This window comes from Diuraphis noxia, unplaced genomic scaffold (assembly GCF_037042655.1).
Source record: "Diuraphis noxia isolate RWA-SAM2 unplaced genomic scaffold, SU_Dnox_SAM2 contig0008, whole genome shotgun sequence".
NCBI classification, from domain to species: domain Eukaryota; kingdom Metazoa; phylum Arthropoda; class Insecta; order Hemiptera; family Aphididae; genus Diuraphis; species Diuraphis noxia.
The window spans coordinates 4368090-4387008 of NW_028301718.1; the positions used below are offsets into that span (position 1 = coordinate 4368090).

The following is an 18919-nucleotide window of genomic DNA, read 5'->3' on the forward strand; positions in this document are numbered from 1 at the left end:
ACGCTGTGTATTGTGAAATGTGAACAATATTAAGTGTCATATATATTATTATGTATTAGGTATTATGAATTATCTTTATGATATATTTATTTATAAAGATGTTTAATTTGTTACTACTAAATTCCTAACACTAAAAAGCTTATCAACTTTCATTTCGTGGTACATATCCATATTTTTAAATTTTTATTTAAATCTCAACTAATTTTGGGTAAATCGATGTTGGTTCAAAATGTGTTTTTGAGTACGTTTATGTAATATATCCTATTATGACAAGTACAATGTTATTACATTCAAATTAATATAAATTTTTCTTAATATCAGTATTATTTTATTGTATTATTGTGCATTTGTGCATTTGTACATACATTTTTAAATAGGTACTATCGCCTTGCTTTGTATAAAAAGTGTTTCATTTTATACGTTTGCAGTTCATTATTTCGTAGTACTATAGCAATAATCCGCCATAAAACATTAACCATATAAATTGTTAAGCGATTCGCCTTGTACCTATTTTATGTAGGTAGTTGCTTATATGGAAAGGTATAGTATTTAAAACAATTAATGTACGGATAGATATAACGCATATCTATTTTGTATTGGTAGATACTCAATATTATATAACTAGTTAATTACTAAATTATTGTTTTAATTTAATTTGTTATATTATAAAACGTGAAATTTCCATTTATAACACTAATTAATTAATTATTTAAATATTATATAAACTGATAGTAGTCGTTAGTTTTCGTCAGAGAAAAATATCACTGAATATCACTATAATATATTCGTGAAATGAATTTTAAATAATAGGCAGTCCATTCACTTTGGTTTTATTGTGTGTATATTGTTAGGAAGTGATACTAACAGTGCGTAAAGCGCTATACGCGTTTAGTGAACCGTGGAGTTGTATAGGAGTCTACAGGCTACAGCAAACGGCTGCTGCTATATATATATATCAGTCAGTGATGACTGACAAAAGGAAAGCAAATCAAAAAATAAGAAATTACTTTTTTTATAAAAAAAATGGTTCATTCACCTTAGGTTTTTGCATAGGCACTTACTGTTTTCGTGAACCGTTCAACTTCTATTAAAACTGATTTTTTTTTTTTAATGAACACTGAAATAATGAAACTAACACAATGCCTATCATTGTAATATTTACATGCAAAATACTCGTACTATGCACAGTTCTTTTCAATGGCGAATAGTGGATAACTTAATAATATGTTTGCAAATAAATTACGTCGATATTATTATAATTTATTTTAATAATACAAAAATCGCCTTTTAATATACTCTTCAAATCTATTTTTAAATTAAAACAATTGGCAAATCAGATAAAATAATTAATAAACTGATCTAAAATTTAAGTAAATGTACTGAGCCACCATTGTAATATTAATTATGAATTTTTAGTAATTTTTATAAAAACTATATACTAATATAACATATAACACATATTTAATTAATCTTATACAATGTTATATATTTACGTTTAAGCACATTAAACAGATATCGACTTTACACATTATATCTTTCCCATGTTTTTACACATATTTTGATGTTGTACCTATAGAAAACAACAAATATAATGATTAATTCATAGGTTTCGGACAAATAAACTACGTAAAACACGCAATCTGTCGACCAAAAATTGTATACCTATACCTACAATATATTATTGCATAATAATATATGCGTGGGAATTATTAAATTACGATATTTTGTTTTTGAAAATGTGCAAATCAATTTAACGTTTAGTAGTCAGACTCATTGCATCCGCGTTCTCGTATTATTGTTTCAGCAGCCACAGACACAGCAACAACTGCCGCCGGCGCGATAGCCAACAGAATAAAATTATTAAAATATTATAATTTACTGGAAACAACTAGCACAGCGACAACAGGCAACAACTGGCGGTGGCTGACGATAAAAACATCACCGAGATCACAAACCAGGAAATGGCGCTGATCGTCCCGGAAGAATCACAGCGGCCGTACCGGTTTGGCATGACACTAGTGTGCATTGGCGCCCTGTTCAACTGGCTTGGGCTGGCTGACCACCACACGAAACCCGTGCCAGCCGTTCGGTACATCGGCGTCGGTCTGGTGGCTTCGGGCGCAGTGCTCATATGCATGGCCATGTGCTTCTGGATGAACAGTGTGCGCGACGATGAAGACGACGTGAGTAGAGTATAACTATTTAATATTGACATATAGTTAAAACGTATGGACTAGAGACAAAAAAGTGATAAATCGATTTTTTTTTTTTAATCCGCCTTCTTATAGATCATAGATATACGTAATTATATTATGTTTAGTTTACAATTCTCCCGAACAACCGCATTATGGACTCATTATTTAAAGAATTTTATTGTCTAAAACTAAAAGGTGATAAAATGACTAATCAATATACAAATGTAGTCATGTACATTTCTATAGTAGGGAAATTAAAATATACGGGACTCTCCAATTGTTGTTATTTTAAGTAGTAAAAGTATTTCCGTCTTATAGGAGGTCCGTAAAAAGTAAGTTTTACTGTAGTACCTTTTTGTTCTGAGCATTCAATAATTCTATTATACCATTAATAAGTATGTATATAATTTAGTCACATTATCAAAGGCTTTAAATAGGTTTCAGACCATACGTCTATAAAACGGAACGTTTGCGGTAACTTTACATTGCATAAAAAAATAGGTTACAAGAAAAACTAATATAATAATAATAATTTTTGACGTAACCACGTAAGTATTCTGAAATCAAACTTAATAACTACAAGAACGCTTAAACGATGCAGTTTTGGCTCTTATAAAATTTAATGACTATCATACCTACCTAGCTGTAAAATCAACGATTTTTTTCTTTTATAAATCAATAGTTTTAACCTTTTACGTATCTTAATTTAGATTTAAATCGCGTTGAAGAATTGTGTTTAAACGACAAATAACAATCTCTTAGTTGTTTGATTTAAAATTTTTAACCTTATATTGTGTTACTAGATGAAGTAATTAATCGTAGAGCTGTTATATAATAATACTATAGTCTATAATAGTAGGTGTATATTTTTTAAAATACACATTTATTTAATGTCCAGATAAGTAAAAAAACTTGATTTTTAAATTTTAATGCTTATTGTAGTTTTTTTGGTAATTTTTCTGACCTCATAATAACTAATAAGCAATTTCGTTTTGAATTGTTTTAAACGGGTTTTTGGTATCTACGTTTTAAATTTGAAAATGGTGATTTTTATTATATATATAGGTAAAACACATCAATTGGTGTATATGTATTATGTATAATATTATTTATCTTCATGATAAATTAAATTCTATGTGCAGGTTTTCATAACATTTGAACACATAATAATCATATAGCTAAGTCCTAAAAGTCTGATCGTAGCCTTAAGTGTTAATAGAATTTAATCAAGTTGTTCGTTACCGTTACGTCTATATTTACAATCACTACTAGTTGCTACAACGACAAAAAAATTATAAGTACGCCAATAAACTATATGTGTATAAACATATCGTGATATTTGAGTCTCTGAATTTAGCTTCCGATTTTTGACAGTTTATTTTTGTTATGATATTTTTGAATAAAACGCCAATATTACATTCACAAATGCATAAAAACATAATCCTAATTAGTATCCAATTTTCAATTCGTCTATATTTTTATATTATATTATTTTTATACACACACATTTATATTTATATTATGTTTATACACACATAGTTTCTAGTAAATTTAATTCACTATGTGACACATTTCTCACATTAATAAAAAATACCTTTATTACCTTTATCACCCAGGGAAAAAATAAAATCAGGATATAAAATTTCCATTGTCATTAATAGAGTATCGTTTTGTTTTAATCAGAAAATATAAAATTAATATGAAATATTCAATTAAAGTGTCTCTGTTTTTTTGTAGGCAGACGGCGATCACTTTATAATGTCATAACTCATAAGATTCGCCGCGCCTAGTTCCCGGACCCTAGCGGTTCTGTTAGCGAAATTCGATTTTTGATCATCATAATAATATTTTGTAACGCGTTGCTGCTAGCGGCATCCGACATTGTGTTATTGTTAGTTAAACGTCTAATGGCATTTATGTTGGAAAACTTTTAGCAGTTGGTCAGTAGTGGAGGAGGAGGGCTTCAGGATATCACCATCAACCATCGGTATTCTAATTCACAAATATAATATTAGGTACTTATTGTATAGGTATAGGTACCGCGGGCAGTATATCGTGTATGCAATGAATAATGAAAGTAATGACCAGTAATGAATATTATCATACAAGTAACCTTCAAATTAATAATAATCTAAATGGTTTACGAGACAGTTTAAATTCCTTTACCAGCGCGTGGTTATTACATGTTATATTATAATTTATCGTCGTGGTTTGCAAAAATACATTACATTATTATCGTTTATTGAGTTTTAAACTCACGATAGGTAAAACGATATTTCATATATTATGGAAGTGATCATACATTATTACTAATAATAAGTGACTACACTTAAGCATAACTACTGGTCCAAATGGTCCAATGGTACTGTAAGTTGTAAGTAGGTCCATGTCTCCGGCACCACCCAATCAAAAATTTAACCTCAAACCCGAGGAATTCATCGTTTGTGCTCCATTTGTGCTGGGTTGTGCAGCAAATCACTTCGTTTGTGCTCAATCTCTTCCAGGGTTATTTGAGATTTATCCTGGGAGGTGCCAGGGATATATTAGCACCACCCAATTGAAATTTTGAACTCAAACCCAGGGCATTCGTTTGTGCTCAATCCCTTCTAGAGTTATTTGTGATTTACACTGGGTGGTGCCGGGGACATGATAATTTAGTTAATCACCGTTCCATTTTAAAATTAAATCAATTCCATTTATAAATCACCGTTAACCCCCCCCCCCCGCCCTCCCCACATTGGAATGCTGAAAGTATTGGCATTAAACCATTTACGTTTCTACCTTCTAGACTTACTATTGAACTTGATGAGGTAGAAGAAAATTTATTATCCCTGAGAACAACTAAGAGTCGTGGGCCTGATGGTATATCAGCTCAATTTTTATTTAGTATTAGGGCACAGTTAAAATATCCTCTATTGTACTTATTTAACCTCTCATTAGCCGAAGGTATATTTCCATCAATATGGAAAACGAGGCAGGTAACACCTATTTATAAATCAGGAGACCCAGGGTCAGTATCTAATTATCGTCCAATTTCTGGTTTACCTCTAATTGGTAAACTTTTCGAAAAGTTTGTTAATAAATGTATTGAACGTAGATTTAAACTAGTTTTATCAACAAATTAACATGGGTTTTATGGCGGTCGTTCCACAACAACTAGTGCCTTAGAATTCTCTGCGTTTATCAGGGATAGCTTCAAAAATATGATTCAAGTTGATGTGATATTCACTAATATTTCTAAAGCTTTCGACTCCATAAACCATATTGTGTTAATTGATATTCTGGATAGATTGGGGGTAGGTGAACCTCTGCTATCCTGGTTCAAATCCTATATAACCGGTCGACGACAGTTTGTATCCTTATTTAATCGAAAATCCGCGGAATATTTAGTCACTTCCGAAGTCCCACAAGGTGGGCACTTGTCTCCACTTTTATTTAATACTCTAATAAATACATTATGCGAATCTGTTGACAGCAAAATGCTATCATTTGCGGATGATGTATAATTATTTAATTTCGTTCAATCTGATAGTGATGCTATTTCGTTACAAGAATCGTTGAATAAGTTAGTCGATTGGTGTAATACTGTTGGGTTAGAGCTGGCAATTCATAAATGTAAAGTTATGTATTTTTCGAGACGTCACTCAATTATTCAATATGATTACTCTATTGATAACGTGATAATATTACAGCGAATAAACCAAGTTGAAGATTTAGGTTTTATTTTTACTCCAACGTAATCGTTTGCACCTCTTATTGACTGAATAGTAGCCAAAGCATTGCGATCATTAGGGTTTATAAGGCGACATGCAGGGTCGGTAATGTCTGTAAAATGTTTGTTAATATTATATACTATAGTTAGATCAATTGTAGAGTATGGATCTGTGGTATGGTCTCCAAGGACCAAATGTGATATTATTCGAATTGGACGTGTTCAGCATCGTTTCTTAAACATGGTTTAGTCTCTGATGTAATTGACTCGCCAGACTTGTTATCTAGAATAGGTTTTCGCATTCCAGGTAGGTACAACCCGTTCTCGTGACCCCTACTACCTTGCTTCAGTGTCAAAAAATTATTTGGATGATGATCCTTTAAGGAGAACTATGTCTTTAGTTAATAGTCAAACTAGTTAAACATTTTTTTCTAATTTAGGTTTTTGTTCCGTTAAATTTAATTTTCAGGAGCCTACTATATACTACTGTATAATTTTAATTTATTGATATTCAATGTGTTATGTTTGGAAATGTATATAAAAAAATATGTTATAATGTATATTCATTAATAAGTAATATATTGTAAAAGCTGTATGGAGTTTAAAATAATAAAAATAAAAAAATAAAATAAAAATTAGACCGAGCTAATGTAAGTAATAGAAATGTAACTTTTGTAGTAGCAGCTGTTGTTCAATCAATGGGACAAGATTGAAATAATATTGCTTTAAATAGAGAATTGATACGAAGAGCTCGTCGTCAACATAGAGAAAACATTGCATCACAAATAAAAAGTGAATTTGATCCGTCCATTCATATAGTTATTCATTGGGATGGGAAAATGTTACCAGCATTAACATAGGCGTGCATAGGCCTCTTTTTCAGGGTATGCAAAAGACTGCCACTGGCGTGCCCTGAAAGTTATTTTAAGCTTGTTAAATTCTGATAATTTATATACCTCTATACAATAACACAAATATTGAAAAGTCTAACTGTTTAATTAAAAAAATATTGAAACAAATACCATGACAAAAGACAAAAAGTATGTATTTCGCAAATACTATTGGTAGTTGATAAGTGATTAATTTAATAACTAATTATTGGATGTTTCAATTTGCTTCATCTCTAGATATATCTAGATAGCCTACTGATGGCTAGGAATGACTTATAAAATAAAATAAATTTAAAAAAATTTGCTTCTAAACATTGCGCATTTATTATGTTATATTAGAATATTAGATTAACAAATACTTGACCTATTAAATGCTCAAATACTTTACCTATAACAATTTCAAAAATATGATGCTGATACGCCAATTTTATTAAATGTCGACCAAATTTTTCCTTTAGTGATACACAAGCACCACTTAGAAATCCAGTAACCTAACCTAACCTAGCAGTTGTGTTAAAACACATAAATTATCTACGATTTGATAAATTCCAGTTATTAATAAGATTATAAACAGCCTCAGTTAATATTTTGCCTGTACCTTTTAATAATGGAGGAACATCTAAAATCTTGAAAATACCATTTCTAGAAACTAAAACTGCAAGACAATCTACATGTTCCATTTTTGTTAATGCTGATAACATTTTTCCATCCCAATGAATAACTAGATGAATGGATGGAGCAAATTTACTTTTTATACGTGATGCAATGTTTTCTCTATGCTGACGACGAGCTCTTCGTATCAATTCTCTATTTAGAGCAATATTATTTAAATCTTGTTCCATCGATTGAACAACAGCTGCTAATACAAAAGTTGCATTTCTATTACTTACCTTAGCTCGGTCTAATGTTAACGTTAAGCTGTGATTAACTAAATTATCATGTCCCCGGCACTACCCAGGATAAATCTCAAATAACCCTGAAAGGGATCGAGCACAAACGGAGTGATTTGCTGCACAAATAGAGCACAAACGAATGCCCCGGGTTTGAGCTTAAATTTTTAATTAGGCGGTGCCGGTGACCTCATGTAAGAAATAGCTTGGTGTATTTAATATTTATTATTAGGTAGTTTATACTATAATATTATGTAGGTAGGTAATTATACGAACACATTTCAAAGGTTCTAGCAAAACAATTTTTTAATCAGGAACTATTATATTTACACAATTACCATAAGAAGATACTTACCTAAACGTGAATCTCTTTATAATATTTATTGTCATAATGTTCAGTACTCCGGTAAATTAGTTCGATGACCTATGCTTATAATATTATTAAGAATCAAATATTTGCATAGACGTGCCCGCATTGTACTACTCACACAAGTAGACATGTCTATTGTCCTCCACGAGTTATGAACATTATAATAAACATCCAAGATTATCTAATATAGAGTTAATTTACACTTATAATATCTTTGTCTTTACCAAATTTTTAAAATATTTTTGACACTTGAAAATTCAAAATTCATCGCTTCTATAGATAATCGTTCAACGTTAGATTTTATTCAATATCATTTACCTATCCAGGCTATCCATCTACTTTCATAATTGTATAAAACATTGTATAATAGGTACATAATATAATTTTGTTTTAAAATGTTATTACATCTCTGAAATTAAAGTATTCTCATTTTTTTCCTAATTCAGCTTTTTAATACCTTTTCCGAAATATTAAATTGACTTAAGGGTATGTTTTAATTAAAAACGAATTTTTAGTTTTTACTGTCTGAAACTTTGAATAAAAGACGAATTCACTAACTACCTTTCTCTGAATAAAGCTCAAGTTAAATCTTAAATAATAATAAATTAAAAATATATATATCTACAAGCGTCGTGATAATTTTAAGCGTACTAACAAAACTTCGAAATTGTCTGGGTACACCTTTATAATAAAAGCAATATTATTATTTGCAAATAATTTTGGTAGCATACTGAAGCTCCCGACGTGGTAAAAGTTATCGAGCAGATACAATAAATACGCGTTGATAGGATTTCTTGTAATTGAATGTGAATATTATTAAACGAAAATATTTTTGATCACACATTCGCGACAAAAATTATAGAAAAACAGTTATGTATTCATAGTTCATAATAATTTACTACTGTAGCCCGTAGGTCAACGCGATAGTAGTACCTTGTAGACACTTGGAGAAAAATATCTATGATATGCTAATAATTCGTACTAGTTTTACTCTAATAAGAAACAATCAAACAACAGTTATTATTACCGATATTATACCACATAAATCTAAAAGTATTTGTAAATTTAAATATCTTATCTTTAATCATCAATTGTTCGTTTGGCATAATAATTTTTTATTGACACTTTGATAATGCTATTGACTTTGAAATTTGAATATCATTCGTATAACATATAATAAGTTATACGTTATTATTTTTTTCAATATATTTCAAAAAATTATTTTATTTTTAACACGTAATGACCACTTCGCTCAAATTTATTGATAGTCATGACCTATGAATACGATAATATTTTGATGTATAAAATCCCGCAACCAAACAAAATATAGTGAAGTATTTGATTTATATGCAAAACACGTTCAGAGCAGTTGATTTTGTATACTTGTATATATCTTCTATACTATTGTCTATATTCGAATACGACAACTGTACCTACTACCTACCTAAAGTGTTATTGTAAAATCTGATATATTATTATCTATTCTTAGCAATAATCTATACTTGGAAATAATGATATTATTATTATATTAATAACACAAGATATTTTTATATTAAAATATTTGTATTCTTGATTTTGGATAAAATTCATTTCGTTTAATAAGTGAAAAATTAGTATTAGCACCAGCCAGGTAGGTATCAACAGTGGCGTAAACTGGGGGTCGCACATTTTCTTATAGTTTTGTTTTTGACCATTTTCTATTAATATACCTACCAATATGTATTTATTGTGATCGGCAGAGTCGAATCTCAATGGTAGCTGAATATTTATAGTGAAAACATATTTCACTATTTTATGTTTATAGATTAAAATTAAAAGTGTTTCAACAGCTTGCAAAAATAGACAATTTTCTTGTAAAAATATCGAAGTCGAAAATAAGCATCTATTTTTACTCTAAATTCATATATAACTTTTGATTTGTATGAACTAAGTTTAAAGTAGTGGTTAGGTTAGGTTAGTCAGTATATTACTGATTTACATTATATTAAAACTACAATTTTGACAAATAAAACAATTTATATTTGATCTGTAAATTAATTTATCAGGTAATATAATATTATTATTGAACAAGTTTGATACAATTATTTATTAGAGTCTAGATTAAAAGAACTGTTGTATTTTATGTATTCATATATTGTTTAAGAAAATTATACATGTTCTATTGACGGTAATTAGTTATATTGAATCCCTATTTATATTGTATATTCATAATACATACCAGTCACCAATAGATATTATATATGTTTAAGGTTAAAATAATTTTGTTGAGATTGTGTACTGTTTACTTATAATATTATATTTAGAACAATATAAAACTTTTTAGGGGGGTATGATGGGCTTAGTCTCCCAAAAGTCTGTATAATCGGGAAACTGATTGCAACCCTAACAATTTAGCCCAATTTACGCCACTGGGTATCAATTCAATATAAAGTTTACATCTACGCACCTTGTATACTCATTGGTTTATATTATTACCAAGGTATAATAATATGTTATGTATAAAACTGATCAAGTTTCGTTACGCTATTTTATTTTCTATTCCTTACAGATCAAGTTCTCCCACAACATCTGAATTTAAATTGTTTTCTATATATATATATTGCTTCATTACGTTAGGAGCACACTGTCGGTAGTACACTGAATAGTTGGCGCACAATGGAATATTGGAACATTTGGAACAAATAGTAACGATAACAATATAAATTGTATAGACTTTTCTTTTACTGACCTAAAATACGTTTCTCTTCCTTGATTTATGACTTATTATCAAGTATATAACATTTATAACTACTAAAGTACTAACTAACTAGTTATAACTTATAAGTATAGTCGTATAGACAGGTGTATTTTGTATATGTTGTGAATTTTTTTTTTCTGATTTTTTTTGCCGTATAACTTACGTTACATTATTACTTATAAAGGTTTAAGATGGAATTTATGCTCTTCGTTTCAGCTTAATATCTATAACAATATGCACTTATGACAAAAACAATTAATTTACGAGTACCTATCATCTTCGTGGATTCATTACATAAAATGGTACATCCCATTTTTATAAAATATAATTAAATTATAGCTACGATAGAGTGACTGCGCCCGTACGTGCAATAGTAAAATATATTTAACTATTTGTTATTATAATAATTATGTTAGCATAATACATATTATAACTGATACTTGATGAGATGATATGACGTGCTTTATAATGTGCAACATCTGCAGCACGCATACACGTCTTAGGTTATTCCTATAGTATAATACATGATTAGTTTATTAAAATTCAATAATTACCAACGATTACAGCAGTAGCAAGTAATAACTAATATGTATAGAACGTTGCAATCTTATTTGATTTGATCGATGCGTCCAGCCGTTTATAGTTATCCTAGCTACTATTATAGAGGTTATAGCTGTAACTATAGTGTGCTACAATAAAAATAATTAAAACATAAAATTAGTCGAAACATGTTTTGAGTTAATTTCAAAATAATGTTTCCTGGTGGCTGGTGTGCAAATAAAATGAATTTCTACCGAATCCACAAATCTCTGCAAATGGGCGAAACAAATAATACTCTAATACTCATCATTCATTACTCTACATGTAATAATATTACAAATATTATGTATTATACATTGTAATCCTTGATCCACGGCTTAAGGATCCACGGATTACGAGGATGATAAATTTTATTGTAATACGATACAGTATTATTCTTGGCACATTTCCAACGTTGTTGTAAATCGCCACAAAACTAATTTGTACACTTGTGTCACGCCCCGTGTGTGTTTGAAATGTAATTTACAGACGAGGATCGAATGTCTCTATATACCTGTAAATATTTATATGTGGTGTGTGGACCGTGTGGTATTGTTCAATCTATGTTATACATTTTACATTTTTACGACAGTTTATAGCGTACATCAATAGTGAACGCCTTAACAATATTACACCTGTCATTGCGTGCCTCGCGCGGACACACAACGGTGTGACAGTTGTCGTCCTTTTTGAAAATATATATATAATTTACATTATTATCTCGGGTGAGTGATACACACGTGTCAATGCACGGTGCCGGTATCGGTGACTGTGTGGCGTGGCGATGTTTAATATATGCATAGGCTTAGATTTATTGAGTATAATATATCACACGAATGCTTCTGGACGGTTTAAAAGAATAAGAAATAAATTACGGGGGCGCGGCGTGCTACTTTTTTTTAGATCCGTTCACTAGTAGCTATTCGATAAATCGATAATATGCAAGGAAAATGTCATTAGGTAACAATAATAGGTACTGATTACTAGTGAGCTAATACAAACACAATAGTGTAGCTATTACCGAAAATTTCTAATCAATTTCATATAGACGTAGATAAAATATTTTCGTGAAAGACAAATAAATATCGTCGTCGTCGTTGTTAGTCATATTATTTACCTACAATTATGCTTATTGTATAAACAATTAAGCGCATTATATCGTTTAAGCACGGCCCAGAAAAGGTTGTAACTATAGTTGCGCAACTATAGTCCTAAAATCTTGAGATAAATTTTCCTTAACACATTTAAAGTAAGGCGCACTGTCATTATTACCAAGTTTTTAGAAAGGTATATATAGTATTATAATATTATAATATTTAATACTTTACATTTTGAGCGAATAGGGTCTGTAATCATATTATAATTTACATTGTAACTAATAAAAAAATCATTTGTTTTTTGGATAAATTGAAGTTTGTTATTTATTTATTTTGAAGTGATATTATACAAGTTGAAAGATTGAAATCTCCATTCCCATGTTGCGCTCATATTTTTAAAGACAATGAAGTAAAATTATAATAGTGTAGATATATACGAATTCTCATACAATTATGTAAATCGGACTAAAAAAGAAACGAACCACGTAATAGTTACTTTACATTATCATATTAACCTTAGTTTTTAGAACAGGAAACTAAGGAAATCGGAGTTCTAGATCATGTACCTATACGTATTTTTTAGTGAATAATTAGATCATCGGGTTACGTACCTTTATGGATATTGGATATACCTATAGAAAAATAACGCTTTAAACCGTTTAATCGAAAATCACCCGATTGACGACGCGAATAAGGCTAATGAACTCGCAGACCTGTAATATCGCGAATGTTGAGTGTGTGTGTGTGCTGTTCATACTGCATATTATTATACGAATGAACGAATGTACACACATACATACACACACCAACAACGGGCTCCGAAAAGTCTTTCTCCAGAAAGACCTTCGTTCAAGGTAATTTGGCAACTGTTACTGGGTGTGACAAAAACTTGTTATATTACCACATCGCCGAGTGTGAAGTCATTTTAAACTATAAAGTATTTTTTTGCTTTTTTGTTCAACGATATTTCGCTAATATAGGACTGAGTACCCCGAGAGGATACCGCTGGCAAGTCTTGTACTTGCTGGGATCTTTGTCGTCCACGCAGTTTTTCTGTATCGATATACCAGAACCTGTATAGTGTATATATGTATATATATATATACAATTTAAATAATTTAATTATATTAAAATAAATACAGATCGCATTTTTCTGTTGCGTATAATATTATATATGCATGTATTGGGTAGTATTTTTTTTAGTTTTTGACTTATATTAAACGTCAAAGCTTAAAACATAAGAACCATGACGTGTAGTGAAAATACAGAGAAAGTTATGTGCGAAAGAAAGCACGAAAATTCTATCTAATCTTATAAGTTATAACTTGTATGCTTTTAAGTTTGAACGATTATAGATAGTATAATATTGATTAAGTATTAAATATTTGAATAAGCACAAAATTAATAAATACACGTTGCACAATATCTAAATCTTTTTTTTAAAATGATAATATTATCATATAGATACCTACTTGAGAATATGAAATTAAAAAGTATAAGTACCTAAGGTTTAGGATATAAATGAATAATTGTATTTAGATAATATATAATCTTTACCTCGAGGCACAAGAACTACATTATAAGATAAAAGAGAGAAAAAATAGAGACATTTTAAACTGATTAATGTCATTTTCAAGTTTCAACATTACAAAATTACCTAAATAAAATGTACAGAATTTACTTTATTATTATTTAATTGTACATATACCCTTAGCAACATAGGCCATTGGACTTACTTTATTATATTAAAACAGCTTAAAAGTATTAATAATGTATAAAGTACCTATTTAATACAAAAGGTAAATTTGTTAATAATTTAAAGTAATTGAAATAATATGATAAAAGACGAATGATGATTAAAGTAAATATCTATACAAATGTAGTATTTAACTTAATTTTTTGCTCAAAAACTATAATCATAGAATTTATATACAATTATAGGGTGATCAGATAAATGATTGTACAAAACGTGTTTGTCTATATATATTATAACAGCGGACTTGTGTGATGCGTATTGCTTGTATATCTATATAAGTTTTAACGAGTATGATGAGTTTATTACTGTTTTACAAATTTTACGCTCAGCAGATCACGTTTATCTCCGTTAATTTAAAATTTAGAGTGAATTGGCCTATTATAAAAATTAAAGGCAAGATTATTACCGAGGGCATCTCATGGGCTTTTTATTATATTTTAATTTTAAAGCGAGTTATGAGTATTTTAAAATTTAAAATTATTTTTATATCATAAAATACACATAACTTGGTTTAAAATTAAAATATAATAAAAAAACCCATGAGATGCCTTCGGTAATAATCTTGCCTTTAATTTTTATTATAGGTCAATTCTCTCTAAATTTTAAATTGAAGGAGATAAACGAGATTTGCTGAGCGTAAAATTTGCTATGTTACGCACTTGTACGACAAAGACAATACATGCGGGTGTGGCATCCTCTTAAGTTCGACACAACGAAGAGGTTTTCTATATTTTTTGTTATATATTAAAAAGATAAAAATACATATAACATATATTACGTGTTTAGAGTATACCTATATTAAGTGAATTCAATCTCGGAATGGTCACCCATTATTCAACCATGATACACGTTAAAAATAAATTAATAGCGTCACTACTCACTACTATATAGACATTGATCAGAGTATCAGACATTATTTGAAAACTCGTGTCGAACACATTGTGCGGGGTTGGAAACTCTATACGCAAGCTGTATAAGCGTACTGCGTAGGTAGGTAGTATAATTTACTAAAAAACCAATTTTATATTTCTGTACCGGATCACATTTTTTTTGTAGTCTCATTCAGTGACCGATATATAGTACAACCCATGGCTCACGGGGATGATTTTAGTTTTTGGAACTTATTTGGTGATTTGAAACAAAATTGATTCTTAGCCTTATATTTTGTGTTGTTTTACTACAGAGAAATTCTTTCAACAGTTTATATTAATTTATCGAACATTTTTTGAAAAAAGTTACAAGTTATTAGTTAAACTAAACGTCATTTTTATTTTGTTTCAAATTGGTATCATCATCGAAAAATGCACAAAAAAAAAAAGATTACTTTAAAAATAATTAGTATCACAGAAGATAAAATACCAATATAAAAAGTTTTTTTTGGGTGGTTGGGGGGGAAACCCCTTACCCCCCCCCACCATAACTACGCCACTGCTGTTTCTATAAAAGTGAAAAGTTATTGAATAACAACATTCCTATTTAATTTTCTATTGTAAAGCAGGTTATTTGTCTAAGAATTTTGATCTTAAAAAATCTAATTTCGAGCATGTATTAATTAGTTAAATCAACTCAGGCGTTAAGCTTATAACTTATAATATTCTTTGAAAGTTGTATTAATGGGGTACAGAACTAACATTTTTCTAGATATTCTTTTATTTACTCCACGATAAGTTCATCTGAGCATTAAAAATACTTATAAGTTATAACTGATTAACTACCTAAGTTTTCGGGAAATTTGGAATATGAGATTAAAATGTGCGGTGTAGGTGAGTTGATTCCTGAGACCTATTTTATGTATTAGTTGATTCCCGGGTCATTATTAGGTATGTACGAGTTGATTCCCGCGGGTCATTAAGAGGGACGTACAAGTTGATTCCCTATTGTTGTATATTAATTATCAATAGATTGCACAAGTAAAGAGTTTATAACAGTAAAGAGTTCGACCGTCACACACAACTCGCTCTTGTCCACCGAGACCAGATTCTATTAGACTTGACTATTATTTTTTTACCTATAATTACTTAATGTTTTTAATAATAATTTTTATAATAAATAATAAATATAATACAATTAATAAATAAAAATTGAATGATTTTAAAAATATGAAAAAACTAAATTTTTATTTAAAAATATTTTACTAAATATTAAATAAAACACATAATGATCCGGGAATCAACTCGTACGTACCTCTTAATGACCCGGGAATCAACTAAACGGTATTGGTGCAGGTAAACAGGTACCCGGGAATCAACTCGTATGCAGCCAAAATGTGAGATAACGAGTGTTGGTAAAATAATCACCGCGTGTGTTTAATTGTTAATCATTTGGTTCGTTAGTATCTGAAATGTCAATTTTCTGAACGATTATTGTTTAAATATAATTCACAATATGATCATAGAATATAAATACAGTATTCATGAAGTCTGAAACCTTTGTTAGAATAATATTATATACGCTATTATAGGTGGAACTTATCAAACTTTTTGTTAGGCAATGTACATTTTTGAAGTTACTCATGAAATTGGCAATACGTAAAATTAATACACTTTTTAAATAAATTGAAATTGTGCCCTAGAGTACATTAACTCGATATACAATAATAAATAATAAAAAACGGCCGTACAACAAACACACGTACCTACTGTTTTAACGTTAATATAATATCTTATAAAAAAAATAACCGTCATTAAAATAACAACCGATAATTTTAGTTTTTACTGACACATTTTGACATTTATGACATGGAAGCTTTTTTTTATGTAATTCATGCATACATTACCTATACATATCTATATACAATTAGGGTTAAGGTACTATTTATAGATTTTTTGTGTGGGCTATTAATAATACTTAATATTATTTTTACATAATTATCGCAAAAAAATATTAATTTATCGTGATCAGTTTTAATCAATCGCGATTGTATACTATACATAATATATATATAGGTAGGTACATAACATAACATATAGGCATACAACATACAAAAACAAATTAAACATTTTCGAGTACATCTCGCGCGTACATCTTTGAATATTAATTAACTCCAGTTAGCAAATTGTTTAAAAAAAAAATCAAATTATAAATTTTGAATTCATGATATGAAAATCTGTGTTACTAGTGTGAGATATAATGTTGGATACATACGCATTGTTAATACGTTATAGTTTTATACCTACTTTATACATGGATTTATTTTCATTTTTATGTATCAGGAGTCTATGAACGTTTATTATGTACAAGCGTTTTATATACTATTGTATTAGCTTCACAATCATTTCCTATTTGTTTTTATCGATCAGTCTGCGCGTGAACATGTTTTTTCTACTACCTACGCGATTAAACGCATAACCTTAAGATAACGAACCTTGGTGCAATATCCTCTTAAGGATCTACAATCGAAAAAAAATAGTTTAAATTACACAAAATGTAGCAATACCATCTCTCGACCGTGTTACTGTGTAAATACGCAGTCATAAACATTAAGCTACATATTGCGTAGTAGGTAGAATAATTAATTATATTAATACACTATATAATATATCATGAAGCATCAAATTAATATGATAGCTATTCACTAGTATATGACACATTTATTATTAGAAATGCATATGTTACTTGCTCATAACGGAATCAACTTTTTCCAAAATATACATAAGTACATTGAATTAATTCTAGTCGGTTTGAATATTACAATGATATATTATAATATAAGACAGCTAAAATAGCCTGAAAAAAAAATAAACTTGAACATTGTTATCTACAATAGCCGTTAATATTATAGTTTGTATGTAATGTGCATTTATACTGCGTATAACTACTAAATTTGAGTTAAAAAAATCATCAGTCAATAAGTTTTTGTTAAATGTACACACATTTGTCATGGTTTAGGATAACTTTGTTGGGCGTATGTTGGGTAACGGGCCCCGAAAATTGCGTCAAATATATTTCTTAGGTTATTAAAAATATAGTAGATATACTCGTACCATTGGATTTCAAATGCGAATACATTTCTGTTTTTTTTAATCATGTAGCAATACTAGCAATGATCCTAATGCAAAATGGATATGTAAAATATATAATATTAGATATTTACAAAAAAACACTTATTTTATTTTAATTTTTAATTATAGTAAAAATGAATCAGTATCAGGATATATACCTACAACAACACGCGTTTAAAAATATAATGATTGAAATTTGATGTACAGGTACGTGATGTATCATACATAAATACATCTTAACGAGTATTTTATGCAAGTAAAATGTTCAAGACTTAGTTTTTTATCTTATAAATTAAAAAATTAGGAACATTAATCTTAAATCATAGGCATTTTCGTAAGATTGTCGACGATATTACCGCATATATATGCGGTGACGTGCGCAGCGCCGACTGTTGCAGTAACGCAAGTGAACGGCGTATTTCGTATACATATATATAATAATATTATTATTCTCACGAAATTCAACTAATTTTGACACGATATAGTTCAAGGCAAGGCTCGTTCAATTACTATTTTCGACTTCCGTAGAGATCAACACGTCAAAGTGTTCTGAAACTTACAAATATAAATTAAAGGTTAGGTTCGCCAACGAGTCAATTATATTTTACACTCGTGAATTGAAATATCAAATAGGTACCTATGTTACCTACCTATTATATTATTGTTATAAACTCATAAACGTAAATTATTGG

At 29.3% G+C, this 18919-nt stretch overlaps 1 protein-coding gene and 1 pseudogene across 5 annotated transcripts in view; both read left to right on the top strand.

The window, feature by feature from the left end:
- LOC149054295 (uncharacterized) overlaps nt 1–18919 on the top strand; it is a 42921-nt gene that overhangs the window by 18349 nt on the left and 5653 nt on the right. For 3 of the 5 annotated variants that reach the window (XM_089230422.1, XM_089230425.1, XM_089230423.1), the window contains exon 2: nt 1805–2183. In XM_089230422.1, coding sequence (XP_089086548.1) covers nt 1962–2183 — 222 coding nt within the window. In that variant the 5' untranslated portion in view covers nt 1805–1961. The remainder of the gene's footprint in view (nt 1–1804; nt 2184–18919) is intronic. The other 2 variants (XM_089230424.1, XM_089230427.1) reach the window with 1 other exon arrangement.
- On the top strand, nt 5083–6328 carry LOC149054296 (uncharacterized; annotated as a pseudogene).